The sequence below is a fragment of the Gavia stellata genome, chromosome 23 (assembly GCF_030936135.1).
Source record: "Gavia stellata isolate bGavSte3 chromosome 23, bGavSte3.hap2, whole genome shotgun sequence".
Classification (NCBI taxonomy): domain Eukaryota; kingdom Metazoa; phylum Chordata; class Aves; order Gaviiformes; family Gaviidae; genus Gavia; species Gavia stellata.
In genome coordinates this window covers 9,290,820-9,307,899 of record NC_082616.1, presented here as the reverse complement: position 1 = coordinate 9,307,899, position 17,080 = coordinate 9,290,820, and the positions used below count along the sequence as shown (strand labels likewise).

General features: G+C 53.6%; 1 protein-coding gene across 2 annotated transcripts in view; it reads right to left on the bottom strand.

Moving 5' to 3' along the window:
• BCL11A (BCL11 transcription factor A) overlaps nucleotides 1-15,849 on the bottom strand; it is a 73,118-nt gene extending 57,269 nt beyond the window's left edge. For both annotated transcript variants that reach the window (XM_059828498.1, XM_059828497.1), the window contains exons 1-2: nucleotides 15,795-15,849; nucleotides 9,726-10,055 (exon numbers count right to left, since the gene is read on the bottom strand). In XM_059828498.1, the coding sequence (XP_059684481.1) occupies nucleotides 9,726-10,055; nucleotides 15,795-15,849 (385 nt within the window). The remainder of the gene's footprint in view (nucleotides 1-9,725; nucleotides 10,056-15,794) is intronic.
• Between the last annotated feature and the right edge of the window lie 1,231 nt (nucleotides 15,850-17,080).

Below are 17,080 nucleotides of genomic sequence, written 5' to 3'. Positions count from 1 at the left end.
GCGGCACCCCGAGGGGCGCAGGAGGGGAGCCCCGGCTTTGCCAGCGACCCCGGGAGCGGGAGGAGGTTGGGGAAGGACGGCTGTGCCGCCTGCCTCCCCGGCGCCCCGACTTTGAAGGGTGGATGAACGTGCAGAGAATTCCTACTCCCACCGCCCCAGCCTGCCCCAACCGCGTGGCTTGTGTCACCTGCGCCCCTGCAGAGCGAAAAAGAGGATGCCCAGGGCCGTGCGAACGCCCCACGTTCTTAACGTTTATTAGACAGAAGAGCACCGCGCGAAAGCCGCGCCAGCAACCGTCTGCCTCAGCCACCAGTCCCCGGTTTTAACCGATCCCCCCAACACCAACGTTACTTCACGTGAGGAGAGTTCAGCGAGGGCCGATATGGGATGTGACAGCGTAAATCACAATGAGAATAAACCCAGAAGTTTAGAAACTACCGCCGGGTCGCCGAGCTGTTGAAGGCCACGTCTCCCAAACCGCCTTCAAGTCATCTCCCCCATTAGAAGATCCCCCCCCTCCCCTTCTTTCGCTGCTTCCGGAGACGGCACACGGACGTAAAAACCACACCACTGGGCTCTGAGTATTCCTTAAAATAAAGCAATTAACTTATTTCCAGGCTCCAGCAAGCGATCGTGACAGCCTCCCCCCGGCAGAAAGTGGGAGCCGTGGTCCCTGACCCCCGGCCAACACAAAAGAGGCAGCCCCAGCACAATGCCTGCTGTCAGCGACTGAATTATTTTTATACAGGAATTTTTATCTCTATTGTACAAACAAGTATGTGTCTGTGCTGACTTGTTAAGCAATCCACTTGTATGTAGAATAAGATTTTTTTTTCCCTGCTACCAGTCACACAGCTCTAAGATCAGAAGAAATACATCCTCTTTGAAGCTCCTCAAATGTTTTAGTTAAAAGGACAGCAGTTGTTTTCAAAGATCCAAGAGTATCTTTATCAGAATTTAATTTTTCCTTATTGATTTTTTCTAACGTAACACAAATTTAACACAGGACAGTTTATAGTTTATTACCAAATAATACAGCCTCTAAATAATCTTTCGGGAGGTAATCCTCTCTTTTTCCAAATGCATCCCACTGTGTTTTACCTCCTTGAAGAGAACAAGGCTCCCCAACTACTGCTTCCCTTTGCACAGCAACTATTTCCGAAGCATGAAAATCAGCATCGATAAAAGAGAAAACACGGGGAAAAGCCCCCGGCCGCCCTCACGCAGGAAACGCTCCATGCACTTGCGATGCCCTGGCATATTCTCTTATGCCCTGGTGTATTCTCTTACTCCAGAAAAAATAAACTCAGTAGCCAAAATGCAACGAAACCCAGATGATTCATGCAATGTCCGAAAAAAACCAGCTGTGATGCTGTAGCAAAGTAACGCCGGGTGACAAATTAATTGCTGTGAATTTGGGGCGGGGTGGGGGGACATTTTCATTTTTGCATTTTGTATTTCGCCGCCTGCTAAATCAATTAAGCAAGCACTGAATGCAAAATTGAACTCCTTACTTCCGAAGGAGTGAGGAACTGTAATGTGTGTTTATTCAAAAAGGTAGTAGTGCAGTAATAGTTGTACTAGTAATAATAATAATAATAATAATATCCACAACAACAATAATAACACCACTGAAGGCAGGGCTCTTCCTTAAGCCTTTGTTGTTCGGCAGTAATCCCATTGTTTATTTAGGCAGAGGTTTTTCTATCTGAAGCTCAGATCAAATTGTAGGTGTAATTGTTCAGCACTTACGCAAAGCAGGGGGAGGATGGAAGCAGAAAGCCTTTGGCTTCGACTGACCAAAGCTCCCCAGGTCTCCCTCTACCAGCACCCACTCGGGTGCGGATTCAGCACCCTCTGAAGCTGCTTCAGACCTCACCACCACCCTGCCAACGCCTACCTGGACGGGCAAGGGTGAAGCACTGCTTCTCCTCGACAGCTATTTCACAGGGATATTAAGCCTCATTTCCTTGACGGTCATGCAGTTATTTGGGTTTTGCTTCTTGCTCCAGTCTTGGTGTTTCAGCTATTTAGTGCAAAACACAAAAAACTAAGCTGGAGCTGAGCTCCGTCCCCACCAAAGAGGGGAAAGCAGTGGGGTTTTTTAACAGCAACCTGTTCAGGTAAAAAGTTCCAGCAGAACTGGAGCAGGCAAGCGGGGAGAGGTCTCCGGGGAGAGCAGAGAGAAGAAACACTTTGGTGCACTGTCTGCAAACCCAGAATTCAGCAGCTTTTTTTGGCAGCCAATTTGTTTCAAGCGTTTTGTTTCAGGAAACGTATGTATTTTTCTTTGTGCATTTTGTGGATTTACTACAACCGCTCCTGACAGCTGTTGATTCAGTTAAATGAGCACATTATTAAAAATCCTCTAACAGAGCCGCTCTGAAAAACAGGCACTGTTGGATGGAGCTGAGGATTTGAGCCTAAAAGAAGATGCAAATGAAAACCTCGGTGAAGAGGATGCACAGCCTGGGCTGTGCCTGCAGCCGGGGAGCAACGGGGGCTCCAGCCCCTGGTTGTGGTGACTCTATTTTCTTTGTTTTGACCAGACCCAGACACTCAGAAAGAACAAAAAGCAAAGCAAACGATCCCAAGTATAAAAAATAAATGTTTGCTAATACTTGGGAAAATTACATCCCCAGCAGGCTGGCGTTAATGTGCTTCAAATAATTCTGCGCTGTGCCCCATACTTCGTTTTCTTTCCTTACTTACCAGCCAATTTTGCAGAGGAAGAACACCTATACGAAACGAGGAGGGAAAGAAGTGGATGTTTTCATTTTGCTTTAGATCAAAGGCAAACAAGAATGCAAACTGTGGCATATTGAATATTTTTTTCCACCGCTGTCATTCACACTAGGCTATCGAAGTTTTATACAATTCCCCAGCCCGGCTGCATATTAAGCTGGCTGTGTACAGCTTTATTACAGCGTGGTGGTGAGGAAACATTAATATTCCTGTGTTGCATCTGACAGCACATTTACATGCGCCCATCTGAGCTCACACCTGAGAGCTGCTCCAAGGTACAGTAGCTGTGCTCCGATTGTAAAGGCAAATGAAGAACACAAATTCCCTGCTGGGATCGGGGCTGACCTCACCACACCCCACGCCGCAAACCTTTCCCTTGCCAACCCGAGGCAACGCCACCTCCGAATGAAGAATGAGCCGGGGAGCAGCCACCAAGTTACCAGCCCTCGCGGAAGAAGAGCGAGAAGCCTCACTGAAATATTTTAAAGATGCACAGCGAGTGCAGCTGGCCAATGAAGGCTGGGAAACAAACTCGCTGAACCCTGCGCGGGATGCGTTGCATACTAAACCTGATTACGGAGACGGGAAGGATGTTTGCGGGCTTCAAAATGGGTTTGGCATTAACACAGGCAGGCTTGAATAACGTGAGCGCTTGGTACTGGTCGCCGTCGGTCTGCTCGTCCTTAAGGGACCGCAGTGGCTGGTCCAGCTCCCGCAGCGTTTAAGCGCGCGGGTGACGTTCGGTCCGTGTCCAGCGGCGTGGCCCAGGTCCGCGTCCCGGGTGCACCCGGGACGGGGGTCCTAAAGAGCAAACTGTGTTTCACGGAAATTCATTACAAAACGGAAAACAGATCATCCCAACCGCTTGGGCGGTTTGTGGGTCCGTTAACGTGCCTGTTATTTTTAGGAGTATGTATATGTAAATCACAGCAATCCATGTGCTGATACCAACCGCCGTGGGCCCAAGCCCGCCATGCCCGATGTTACCCGGAGGCAGGCTGGAGCTACCACGTTTGTACAAAGTGAGATGAAATATGGTCATTAGCCCAGGGGAAGAAAAAAAAAAAAACAATCCAACCAATGGTTAATTTCAGGGCCACGCTACCAGTACGACTATAGGTCTTAATGCATTAAAATACATGAGCTTGGCGTATTTTATGAACTTGTGCAATATCCCAGAAGCTGACACATAAAATAGAGCCCTCCCGGACGGAAGCTGCGTTCAGATGCCTGCCAGGTTGAGAGGACGACCTCCTTGGACTCGCGACATCGCCGGCAGCACCACGACCCGAACAAAATCACAACAAGCAGAAAGGTAACGAGAGAGCCTCAGCGATTAGCGGAAAAAAAAACCAAAACCAAGTGGCAGCGTGCCAGGCCGTGTCCAGCTTGATGCTAAACGCCTTTTATTGCACAAAGCTGGTACTACTGGATATAAAAACAGACCGAAGCTTGAAGGGAATTTTGTCCAAAAAAATTTCCGTAATGAGGATGCGTGCAGGCAAACAACTGGAGGCTGAACTCCCGTTGCCTGACACTGCCTCGCAAGCCTCTTTAATCGTCTTTATTATTTGAATTAAATAAGAAAGAGCTTGTGGGCTGAGGGTTGCATATACAAAACGGGGTGATGCTAATAGGCCTCCTCCTCTTTAAAAGAGGCATTACCAAATTATGGGAATGTTTAGGGAAGACTTTATTTCTCCCACCGGGCTAATTAGAAGGTGTTTAATTTACTCCCTGCCTCAGTTTCCGTCACCCGGTATTCGCTGTTGGGACTCGCTGCACAGAGCCTTACGTTTATTACGCGCTTTATTTTCAACGCTTTCGGCACGTGATGCTAACATGCACCTCTTCAGACCTGTACGAAGCGTAACGCGTGCCGGGCTGCCCCTTCAACCACAAGCATTTTGGCTGCAGTGATGCTTCAGCCCATGGTGAGCTCCACAATTAAATGTCCCACACAAGAGGAGAAAGAATGCAAAACACATTTCTCATCCTGGAAAGCAGAAGATCTGATTCGCAGGAAACAAAAACCCAGAGAGATTCAGGGCACCGTAACACCCCGATGCTCCCCTGGAAGGACCACGCCGAGCAGAGAAAAACTTTCTGCCCTGCTTCTGTGCTTCGAGTGAACCGTAGTCGTGTTTCCCATAAAGAGTCATTTTCACATTAACTGCCTGTAAGAGCAAGGAATGGGAAAACGAACGCAATCTTCACCTCGTACGAAGGATGATACTGGTGTCACGTGTTTGCTTCCTCAAAAAATGTCATTTATAAAAGGCAACGGGGAGAGCAGAGGAGCTATCGACTCTTCCCCATATCCCCACGCGAGCAGCATTAGAGCAACTTTGTGATCCCCTACATTTTTTACATTTCCCCCCCCCGAGAAGTAAATTTCACAGCCGCACAGGCCACCGCCTTTAATTAAGCTTTCAAAAGTCTTCTGACAATGCCAACAATTGCAAGACACTTCTGGAGCTCAATCATGCAATCATGGTGACACTTCTATTTACAATTTGTCTTAGAAAGAGTTTCTCTGACATTGTACTTTGACAAAACAGCCAAGCTGCCGGTTCACAACCTTTCTCTGTCTTATTTACAAATACAGCTTGTACGCAGGGCTCCGAACCTCAGGAGCGGGAGCCTTTGGGTAGCACCCTCACTATTTTTCCTGCCTGCGACTGTTTTCCCCAGCCTGTGCTCTCTCTTTCTTTGTACAGGGAAAGCAGACAGAATCTGACTCCAAAATATTTCCGTATTCCCTTTCCCCCCCCTTTTTTTTTAAGCTTTCATCTTATTGTCCGGATGCAATGCTAACTATTCAATGCAGACGGCAATAATTTTTTGCTCCGGAACAAAACAAAATAATAAGGAATTGCAATTTACAACCTACAGAATTATAATGGCAACTACTAATAACAGCCCAAGAAAATTTCTCTGGTGTAATGACTACTCAAAGGCACTACCTCCTGAGAACTGTAATAATCAAATGTACTTAGTCCAAAATTTAGTACCAAATCATGCCCACCTTCCCCCCCGATTACTGCAGACAGAGGTTTTTCTTATGTTATTTTCCCACGTATTTTATTTGAATGCCACAAGCAGCCCGAGAAGAAAGGATTCGAGCAGTAAAAATGACCTCCCCTCCTCCTCCCCTCTTTGTACAGTAAATACGGCATCCGCAGATACACACTCGGCATTATAAAGGGGAATGCGCAGCAGCACTCCAAAGTGCTCCTCCAACTGAATCCAAGGAACATTTAAGATCCCTCCTCACCCAAAAAACAACCTTTCATTAATTCCCTCGGATTTATACGTTCAACAAACAAAGCGCTAAAACCTGACACGGGCGGACGATAAATATTTCTTCGGCCTTTTCAATAAGTGAACAGCAATTTTACATTCACTGATCTCTAGATACTTCGGTTAATATTTCCCCCTATTGTAAAATACGGGAGCGGATAACTAAAGCCCTGGCGTAGCACTCACTGCAAATCACGGGCTGCCGGTATCTGGTGGTGAGGCTTTGACATACATATTGATGAAAGCTGCCTCATTGGACCCACACAACATATCCTATTAATTTTCAGTTAAATTTATGACATTTCAGCTATAGCGCTGGATCAGCATCACTCAAAATTTTATAGCAAGTCAAAGCTCCGCGCAGGCAGGCACCCACACGGAAGAGACAGGTACGCACGCCTGCGCCTGTACGGCTCTCACAGCTACTGGGCAGGTTGCACACATACATATAGGCTCTCGTAATCATCCCCGTCTCCGGAAAACGGTGAGGATAAAGAGCAGCCTATCGACGGTTAAAATAGACATCATTTCTCCCTGCATTTGAATGACTCGCTGCCTCCTTCCTCCTCTTTAGATGATCCCTAACCATTACTTATCTTCAGATGATCTTTTACTGTAACACGCCAACTTACTGACTACAGAACTGCAGACAGCACATACTGCACCCAGCGCTAACCCACAGCACCTCTGTATCCACAGCTAACCTGTAGCATCTCTTTCAGCCTAACAGCTAATTGGGGACATCTTTACATTGCTACGAAATACATATTTTCCGGTCTCTTAGCAGAAAGAATCAGTTCCCTCGACTCCTGTGTATTTTTCTAAAGGCAGCCTCTGTCTTTTTTTTTTTTTTTTTTTTTAAATTACACACTCACATCTTTTTGCATCCTTGCCCAGAGATCAGATATAAAATAGCAGAATTGGAAGAGCCTGAGGTTCACTGCGGGGGCCTTCCAGGCACCTGAACTTCACCGCTCACCCCAAGACCATTTGACCAAGGTCATTTTACTGCCGGTCCCCACAAACTCCTGGCTCCAAGCCGCGGGTCACTCCAGCTATTGCCACGCTTCTTTGGGATACGAGGGAGCTAAGATCATCCAAGTGAAAGGGGAGATGAAAACACGAAGGGGGGGACAGTGCAAGACCCCGTAGCTCCTGGTGCTCCTTCCCCCCCTCCCCGCCCACAGCCCGGCTGCACTTCCCACCACCGGGAACAACCAGGGGACCCCAGCGCCCCTCGGCTCCGTCCCAGCGGGGAGGTGCAGGAGAAGACCTGCGCTCTCGGACCTCCCGTCCGCGGGCACGGCCGGGCACCACCGCGCAGAAAACTCGGGGCGGGAGATGCCCGGACGACTGCAGCCGGGTCTCTACTCACAACGGCGCTCGTGGCTCACGCCACGGACCCTCCTGCACGGCACCAAGCCCGCTCCCAGCCGGGCCCACCTGCGGAGCGAAGGCGATCCCTACGCGTAAGAGAGAGCAGGATCAGGCCCCTGCCGGTGCGCACCTCTCCTTACCCATTGCCCTCTGCTCACCGAACCATTTAAAGTCAGTTAAAACCACAGCCTTTTCTGAATTAACGGCCCCGTGGCATCGCGCGAGGCCAAATCCTGCTCGCTTCACGCCACCCGCGCCACGCGAAAGCGCGATTCGGCTCGCCCAGTCTCCCGCGCCGAACGAGCGCCAGAGCAAAACCCTCAGCCGAGGAGTTTCCCCTCGTGCAGAACTCCCCGGGGCGGCCGTCCCTCCGGCTGAGGGACCTGTTTGGGACCACAGCAAGGAGAGCGGGTTTAATTCTTGCTTGACAGATACTGTGTTTTGTCTTTTCAACAGAGCGGCGCCGTACGTAAATACAGCGTTACATCATACTGCCGCTCCTCCATATTTGGTGATTTAGTATGGCTCCAGAGCTCGGAAGACTACAAATCCCTTCCGCCAGGCTCCCGCTTCATTAATCATGCCCTACGCTTCTGCTCGTTTTCCGTCAGATCGCAGGCAGCACATGGAAATGGGCACTGCCCTCTACCACTCTGGGGAAGAAAAAAAAACCACCTTTAACATCCGTGGCTGGGAAGCGCAACATACCGAATTACTGGGTTTTTTAAGCCTCTTTCAAAACGCAGCTTAGCAGTAGCTGAGCCTCTGTTTCCTTTTAAACATGCATATATACGTGCATCCCAAGTAACACCTATTACTCTGCAGAAATAGCGTATGTTCATTCACGTTACGTATGCACGTGTACGCACATGGCTTTGCACAGATATATACGTGCGCAGACAGACACACGCGCACGGCTACGTATCTGCTGCCACCGCAAAACCTTCAAAACTACAGCTCTGCAGCGTGATTTGGCGGCCGGTTTGGAGGCCAGGGAGGCTGCGGGAGTATCGCGCTGAACCTCCCAGCGCCTACTGCCCTATTATGGTTTAACTTCGTGGCCAAAGCAAGCCCAAGACAAGCTCCAGCACATCATGTGATGATGTACCGCGCCTCTGACAACCCAGAGCGGTCCTGCGGACTCCCCGAAGAGAGGTACCGACAGTGCCACATCCCAAACATCGCTGGGAGGGGGGGTGTGAAGCTGGTTCAGGCATTCGTCGGTGTTGATACGCTGCGGTCTCGCCTTTTTCGACCGGTAGTATTGGCGCGGTCTGAAGCGATTTGCAACGCTCGCTGCAAATGGGTAGTGCTCTTGTTTACTAGCAGGATTTTAAAAGCAGAGCGTGCCTTGTTACACTCCCAGGGCTCTGGGATTTTCTTTCACGTAGCACGCTCTATTTTTTTCACCTCACTTGTGAAAATATCTGCACGGCCAATGGCTTTCCGGTTTAAAAAAAAAAAAAAATTACGCTAAGAAATGGAATTATTTACCCTTTTTTTTTTAAATTACATTTCGCATTGTTTGTTGCACAAAACAGAACTCTGCCTTGGACATTTGTACGGCTGACATGTGGTTGTGTAAACCACAAACAAAATCAAGATACATCTGTCAAAACCACATCAGAGACAAGAGAGAGCACAGCGAAGCATTTATCATTTGGCTGAGGAGGCAGGCTGCAGAGAGCGGCCTTTCCTGTCAAACCAACCTTTTGAAATTTCCAACATGCCCTTAAACTTTTCGAATAAGCATGTCTGTGCGCTTCAGCAACTGCCCTCTCTACTCTGGCCTGGCCAGTCGAAAATGGCATCTTAAAGTCAAGGTCGGTGGTGTCACTTTGCCAAGGGGCTGTGTTTAATTACAGTCCATACGCTGACAGCCAATATGGAACCAAGGCTGGCTGATGCTCGGTTAACTCTTTCACCCCTGACTTTGCCAAAGACTCGAAAGCTCCTCGCTTTATCGCGCGGCAGGCTCTGGAATCTCCTCCTGCAGCGCTACGGCAGGCGAGACACCGGGAGACGGTGACTACAATACAGGCAAATCACGAGAGCAGCCTCAGACAATACCGTTAGAAACACCGGCTGGCACGGCACGTGCCTGTTGATCCTGCCTCTGCGCAGGCACTAGGAAATACCGGTCGTGCGCTCACCACTAACCGAAGGCAGGGTATTTAACACGTCGGCCGTCACGGCGAGCAGGACAGAGAGACAGACACGGCAGCTTACAACTGCGAACATGCTAGGTTGCAACTGAAACGGAAATAAACTCGCAAACACTTCTCCTTGCTTTAATTTACCTGCTATATGTTCCTGTTTAGGGCAAATTCCTCTAGATGACGTTGATAAACAATCGTCATCCTCTGGCGTAACCTGGATGCCAACCTCCACAGGATTGGATGCTTTTTTCAGCTCACTTGGTGAGGGTGAAGGTGGCTTATCCACAGCCTTCTCTAAGCAGAGACTGCCATTGCATTGTTTCCGTTTGTGCTCAATAAAAATAAGAATGTCCCCCAACGGGAAGTTCATCTGACACTGGCCACAAGTGAGGAGGTCGTGGTCCCCTTCCGGAGCTCCCAATGTGCCATGTTCAGGTTCGTCATCAGTGAGAATGGCTTCAAGAGGTTCGGCTGCAGTTTGAGAAACAAAAGGAGAATCATTAGAGCTCTCGGGAAAGGCACCGGGCGCGGGGGGAGGAACGCGCCGAGCCCCCTCGTCATGAATATTACACCCTGCTCACACGTCCGCCTGCTCCCCCCCAACTAAACCCATGCAACACGGCTGTCAGCACGGCGGCGAGGAGATGAATTCATCAGTTACAGGGAAGAGATTCTGCAGAAGCAGCTGTAGCATGCAGAACTCGGAGAGCGAGCACTGCAACTGTCCCTGTGTTCCTACACGAGGACAAATTTCTGACTCGATTGAACGATTCGGTGGTAAAATTAAAGGAGCAGGCTGAAAGAATACACTGCGAAACTCTTGCGGTACTACGAAGGGAAGCGAGTAAGGTGTTTTATTGCCAGATGTATTATTTACGTATACGAATTCAAGGCTGAAAGCACTGCACAGGCTCTCTCGCACACGCAGGGGTGTGTATTTCCCACCAGCCAGACCTGCTTGCTAAAATTCAGAAGGCTGAACTACGTGGGTGCGGGTGCGGACAAAAGGTGTTTCAACACAGAGATGTTGCATATTCCCCACACAGGCCGTGCAGGTAGAGAAAAGGGAGGGAGAGCCAGACCGCATGGCCGCACACACCCAGGCAGCGACACGCGGGGCACATACAGCCCTTATAGCGCACGTGCGTACGTCTACGTATGTATCTGTGTCACTGTCCCCATCAGCCCGTTTGCGGCTTCCAATTTAACGATTCGAAAGCCGGGAGTTATTCGTGGGGGAGGGAGGGGATGAGACAAATAAATAAATAAATGGCAGAAACCGAAATGATAAAAAGCGAGTCCAGCAGAAATGCCTGCGGGGCGGAGGGAGGCACCGCTCACTTTCCAGCTACTCCTCAGGATTCAAATAAATATCAAATTCACGACCGAGTCCACCCAAAGGTGTTAGCCAGACGGGGTTTTTTTTAGTACAGAAGGGAACAAGGCAATTAGTCATTTTCCCTTTCCTACCCCGAAATAAAGGAATGCCTAAACGATCCTGGAACGTGTTAGCACTGGTGGCCCTCAGCATCTAAAAACCAGCGTGGCCACGCGACCGCCACATTTCCTCGCAAGAGCGAGAAGTGCCTTCTTCAAACTCAAAATACCTTGCCTAATGTTGTCAAAGTTGACAAATTTTCTGAATGAGCTCCAAAAAAGCTTCATTATGAGGCTATTTCTGCTCACAGAATCGTCAGTGGATGCTCTAACGAGGCAGACGCGGCTCCCTTTTCTGTTTGCCTTTTTTTTTTTTTCTCTGTTAAGTTTGCAGAGAAATACCTTGGCAATCTGCGTGTGTGCAGCCTCCATCGCTATTGCCTTTCGCCAGAGAAAAAAAATAACCACCAGCAGCGCGTTGGTATTCCTCTACCTGCGCAACGCAACACGCACGCTAACGGCAGCAAGCAGGAGGAGAGGGTGCTACAAATACAGCCCACCTCAAAACACTGCCAGGTAACGCAAGGGAGACAGAACACAACTCCTAAACAGTTAATCAGCCTGACCTTCTTTAGCTGGCTGCCAATTTCACATTTAATGAACTTAAAGCCACAGAGAATCAAAAAATAGATTTTAATTTGACTGCACGATATTGGAACTGATTTTGATAAAGTGCAAAAATCCAGTGAACTCAGGTTAAATTTATTTCAACCCTACCTAGGCTGCATATTGAGGAGGAAGATCTGGAGTAGCTCCCAGTTGTGCTGCGTAAAATAATATTGAAAGAGCACACTACCTCGCCGTACCTCAGCTCCAACTAGGACACGGGGATCCAGTCCATCATTTCTTGCCTCTAGTACTACTTCTAATTTAACGTAAGGTCAACCACAGGAATATGAAGGTTACACTCGTATTAATAAAAACAATGTCTTAATCGCTGGGGTTTTCTTCTAAACTTACAGACCGACAAGGTAAGAGGCACAACGTGCGCTTCACACTCCTCGGGAAGCCGGGAGAGGAGCAGGGCGTTTCTGCGGGATTGCTGGGCACGGCGTTTTCCTCCCCAGCCGTTCCTTGCGTTCGGACCGAGGGAGTAAATTATTGCAGGACTAATTCCACCAGTAGCTCGCTGCACGCCGCAGACAAAGGTATTTTGCAAATCTAACTTCTAGCTCACCAGCTCTCCGCAGCAAAAGACACAAAATAAGCCGTATTCCCCTTACAACCGGCTTAGCGAGGAGCTCTGCATAATCATTACTCAATTACAATGTTTTCCCGCGGCCTGATTTCTTTCTGACGCTGTCAGTATTATTTAGCAGGGGAAGGTAACCCGCTGCTTCGACACCAGCCAGTTAAAAGTAGCGCTAAACAAAAATAGACTTTGCTAAAGTCTGTACCGACTGGGCTGATTTACAATCAAAACCAGGAAATGAAGTGGTAATTCAGAGGTTGCTGATTACACCTCCACATTTCACCTAATTAATTTTATAGGAGGCAAAGTTCTTGAAAGTAACAAGATGATCAAATGTACAGATATAAAACCTGTAACCTCAACGTTTTCTATGCTCTTAACGTAAATTATTGCTAATTAACAAGAATTATATACTAATGTATGAAATACGGCTGGCACCGCGTTCACTGCAAAACATTTGCCTCCTGAGGGAGGCAGAGCCAGCAAAAATATGTTTTCATTTTTACTGCTACTTTTAAAACAAAACGTAAAACACCGGCTTTGCGAAGGAAACGCCAAAACGCCATTCACCTGGTCTTGCCACCGATTTGCGGGATGCGTCTTTTTAATTCTGGGGCAATCAAAATTCCCTGCCTGGGTCCCTAATCATCCGTCCCTATTTTTCATGCAAATTGCCCTTCCACCAACATGTCTTTTCAGCTTCCCCCTCCCTTCGCCCTCCTACTCCCCCCTTCTCAGTCACCCAAACAACCGCACCGTCTCTCCGCCAAAAGCGGGATGGATTTTGGAGTGTCGGGAGAAAGGAGGTACGGGGGGGGGGGGGGGGGGGGGGATGGGGCGGGGGGGGGGGGGCGGAGTGCCACGGCACGGTGCGGGGAAATGCCCCGGCAGCGCTCCGCGCTGCCGGGGCATTTCCCCGCACCGTGCCGTGGGAAGGATGGAGAGAGGCTCTTAAATCCCAACTTTGTGTCCTGGGATCGTGCGGTGCAAAGGCGGAGGGGGGGGGGGGGGGAGGACTTGGGGGTACAATGGCAACAGCCAACACGTTATAGGGGGCCGGGGGGGGGTAACCCGGGGAGGGGGAAGGCGAGCATCACCCGCTGCCTGCCGGAGCGAGCAAACTCCGCGCAAAATTAAGAACAAAGAAGAAGGAGAAGGGGGGGTGGGGGGGTGGGGGGGGAGGGAGCTGGGCGCCCTCCCCCTCCCGCCGGCCGGCAGGCAGCGGCGGGGCCGGCCAGGTTCAAGTTCGCGGGGCCGCCCGCTTGTTTGATCTCGCTGTGCCTCCTAGCGACCGAAGCGGGCAGGCGGCCCGCCCGCCGCCTCCGCCGCCCCGGCCCCGGCCCCGGCCCCGGCCCCGGCCCCGGCCCCGGCCCGGCCTCCCCTCCCGCCCCCCCCCCGCCTTCCCCATCCCCGCGGCGGCTCTCGCCGGAGGGAGCCCGCCCGCCGCCCCCCCCCCCCCCCCCCCCCCGGCCCCGGGCCCCGTCCCAGCCGCCGCTCCCGCCCCACACGTGCGGGAGCTCCGCGCCGGCCCGCGGGTAGCTCGGCGAGAAGGAGCCGCGGGGATCCCGCCCGTCTCCGCTGCCCCCGGGGGCGGCGGGTGGGAACCCGGCCCCCGCCGCCATCCCCCTGCCCCACACCACGCTGCCGGGGCCGCCCGGGCATCCCGGCGCGGGGAAGGGACCCCCCCGTACCCCGGTTCGGCGGGGGGGGGGGGCGCACCCCCGTGAGCCTGCCATTGATGTTGTGCAGCGCCGGGCAATTCAAATGGAAAAAAAGCACCAAACAAACCGAGAAGTGGCGGGGAAAGAGGGAGAAAACGACGGGGAGGGGGGGGCGAGGGGCTGAGCCCCCAACACACACCCCCCCCCCGGTTTTGGGGAGCACTTGGGGCAGGGCAGAGCTCCCCGCCCGGCCCTGCCCGCGGAGAGGCGGCGCGGGGCTCAGCGGCTCCATGTGCGACCCCGGCTGGGAACGTCTGCGCGGCCGGGGGGGGGGGGGGGGGGAGAGAAACCGCAGCGTAAAGTTTGGGGTCGGGGTTTTTGGTTGGGTTTGGGGTTTTTTTGGTTTTGGTTTTTTTTTTTTGCGAAGGGCAGAGGGAGCCCGGGATCGCTGGCAGGAAGAAATCGCCCTGGGTTTTCTGCCATCCCTGGGAGGGAACAAAACCCGCCGGGAGTAACGGGGGACAGAGAAAGACAGAAAGAAAAAGAAAAGCAGGGGGGGAAAGGAGCGAGGAGAAGCATGCAGCGTTCCCCCTTCCCCCCCAGCTCACCCCGAGGAAAAGGGGATTTTTTTTTTTTTCCCCTCCCTTCTTTCCCACCCCCCTCGCCCCAAACCTTTCCAGCTCGAGTTGCCTTTTGTTGTGCAAAGAGCGCTCCCGCTTATCTCGCATCTAGCCCTGGTGTGTGTGGCGGCGGCTGGAGGGAGGCAGCCGGGGAGTTTTTGTTGCGAACGGTGTGGTGGGGCTCGGGCTTTGCGTTTTCTCTCCCGGGGAGAGCGGATTTGGTTTGGGGTCGAAACGCGGCGGCGAGGAAGGGCCGATCGCGGGTGCGAGTGTGTGCGAGCGTGTGTGTGCGTGTGCGTGTGCTCAGCCCGGGCTCGCTCTCGCCTGTGTTTGTTGGCAGGAGGCTCCCCGCACACGCGGTGCTTGTAAACATTCAGACACGAGATTTTTCCCAATCAAAATCCACTTCCACTTTTTTTTTTTTTTTTGAAAATCTTCCAAAAAATAGTAAGCGAGCGGGAGAAGGCGAAGCGAGGGCGAGGAGGGAATCCCTCCCGGCGCGGCGCGGCTCGCCCCGGCTCCCTCGCCGCCCGGTGCCGCCCCCCGCCCCAGCCCGAGCCGGAGCGGCGGCGGGGCGGGCGCGGGGCGAGGTCGGGGCGGCGGAGCCCCGCACGGCGCCGGCCCGGGGCGGCGGGGAGCGGGGGGCGGCGGGACGGCCGCCCCGCGGCGGAAACAAAAGGGAGGCGGCCCGGCCCGGCCCGGCTCCCCCCCCCCCCCCCCGCCCCCGAGAGGGTGCCGCGGGGCGGGCGAGGCGGAGGGGCAGCGGAGGGGCTCCGGCCGCCGGACTTTTCCCCCCGCTCCGCTCGCCCGCCCGGCCGAGGCGTCCGGCGTCCAGCCCGCCGCTCCCGCGGGAATTCCCTTCCACTTTCGGCCGGCTCTGCCCCCCCGGCAGCCCCGCACCTAGCCCGCGCGGGGCGGCTCGCCGCCTCTCCCGGCGCCGGGGCAGAGCCGCGGCTCTCGCCGCCGAAGAGCGGGGACAGCGGGCGGAGCGGCGCGGAGCGGAGCGGGGCGAGCGGAGCGGAGCAGAGCGGAGCGGGGCAGGGGGAGTGCGCGCTGGCGGGCGGGGGGCACAGGGAGAAAGAGGAGAAAAGTCATCAAGGTGATTAAATTAGGAGGGAGAAATTACCCGGAATGCCGAGACTCCCGAGCCGGCGCTGAGTTCATTCTCTCCCCGACTCGCTCACTCGCTCTCACTTTTTCTTTTTTTTTTTTTCCCTCCCCCCCCCCCCCCGCTCTCGCTCAAATTAAAAATTAAATCCGTGAAAGGGAAATTAAATAAATTGCTCTCCGGGTTACTTACGTGAAAATTCCCGTTTGCTTAAGTGCTGGGGTTTGCCTTGCTTGCGGCGCGACATGGTGGGTTGGTGGCTTCGGTGGCTTGTGAGTCGCTCGGTTCACATCGGGAGAGACGGGTTAGAGAGGAAGGAGACTCCAGAGAAAATATCTTCATCAATGTCTTTTGACATCCAAAATAAATTAGAAATAATACAAAGATGGCGCAGGGAAGATGAATTGTGGGATAGCAGTCATGGCTTTTTTTTTTTTTTTGTGCAAGGAAAAAAAAAGAGAGAGAGAGGGAGAGGGAGAGAGAGGGAGAGAGAGAAGGAGAGAGAGAGAGAGATGAAAAAAATGGCAAAAGCCCCCCTGAGCTGCAAGTTCAAGTGCGGACGTGACGTCCCTGCGAACTTGAACGTCAGGAGCCTGGATGGACAGAGACATACAAAACATGGGCAGGGCAAGCCGGGGAGAGGGGAGGAGGGAAGGCGAAGGCAACACCAATGGACACTCATCAGGGGCTGGACATGAAAAAGAGAGCAGGACAAGCCAATGGACAGGGATCGCAGGGGGGAGAGGGGAGGGGGCGCGGCGGGAGGGGGTGCACCGGCGGCCCGGCGCACGCTGCCGGAGGGAGCCGGGGGGCCGCGGGGCCGGGGGCGGCGGCCGGAGCCGCAAGTGGCGGCGGAGGCGCGGGTGCAGGAGGGGAGCCGGGCGAGGGGCGGGGGGGGGTTCAGCAGGCACACGCGGGGAAAGAAGGGAGGAAGGCGGGGGGGGGGCAGGCGGCGGCGGCACTCGCACGCACACCCCCGCTGGAAACGCCGGGAGACGGGTGCAGCCGGAGCGAGGCAGAGAGGGCGGCGGGGCAGGCTAGCCGCGGGGTGAGCCGAGGAGGTGGGAGAGCTGGGGGAAGCCAGGTAGGACCGGAGACCACCCAAAAAGCGGGGGGGGGGGCCATCCGGCTCCCGGCTTCCCCACTCGCCCGCCCCCCGAAGCCGCGGAGTCCCCTCCTCCCGGGAGCGGCGGCCCGTCCCCGGGGGACGGCGGCGGCCCCGCGGGGAGCTGGGGGGCGGCGGGGGGCTCGGCCCGGGCCGCGGCCCGCGGGAAACTTCGGCGGGGAGCGGCGGGCCTTGCCCCGCCGCCGAGCCGGGCTCCTTGCCCCGGGGCGGGCCGGGGGAGAAGCGAGCGGAGTTTGGCGAGCGAGGAAGCGGCAGGCGCGGCAGGAGAAGCCGCAGGAGCGGGGCGGGGGGGGGGGCAGAGGAGGGCGGCGGGACCTCGCAGCTTTCCCCGCGGGCTTCTCTCGCCCGCCAG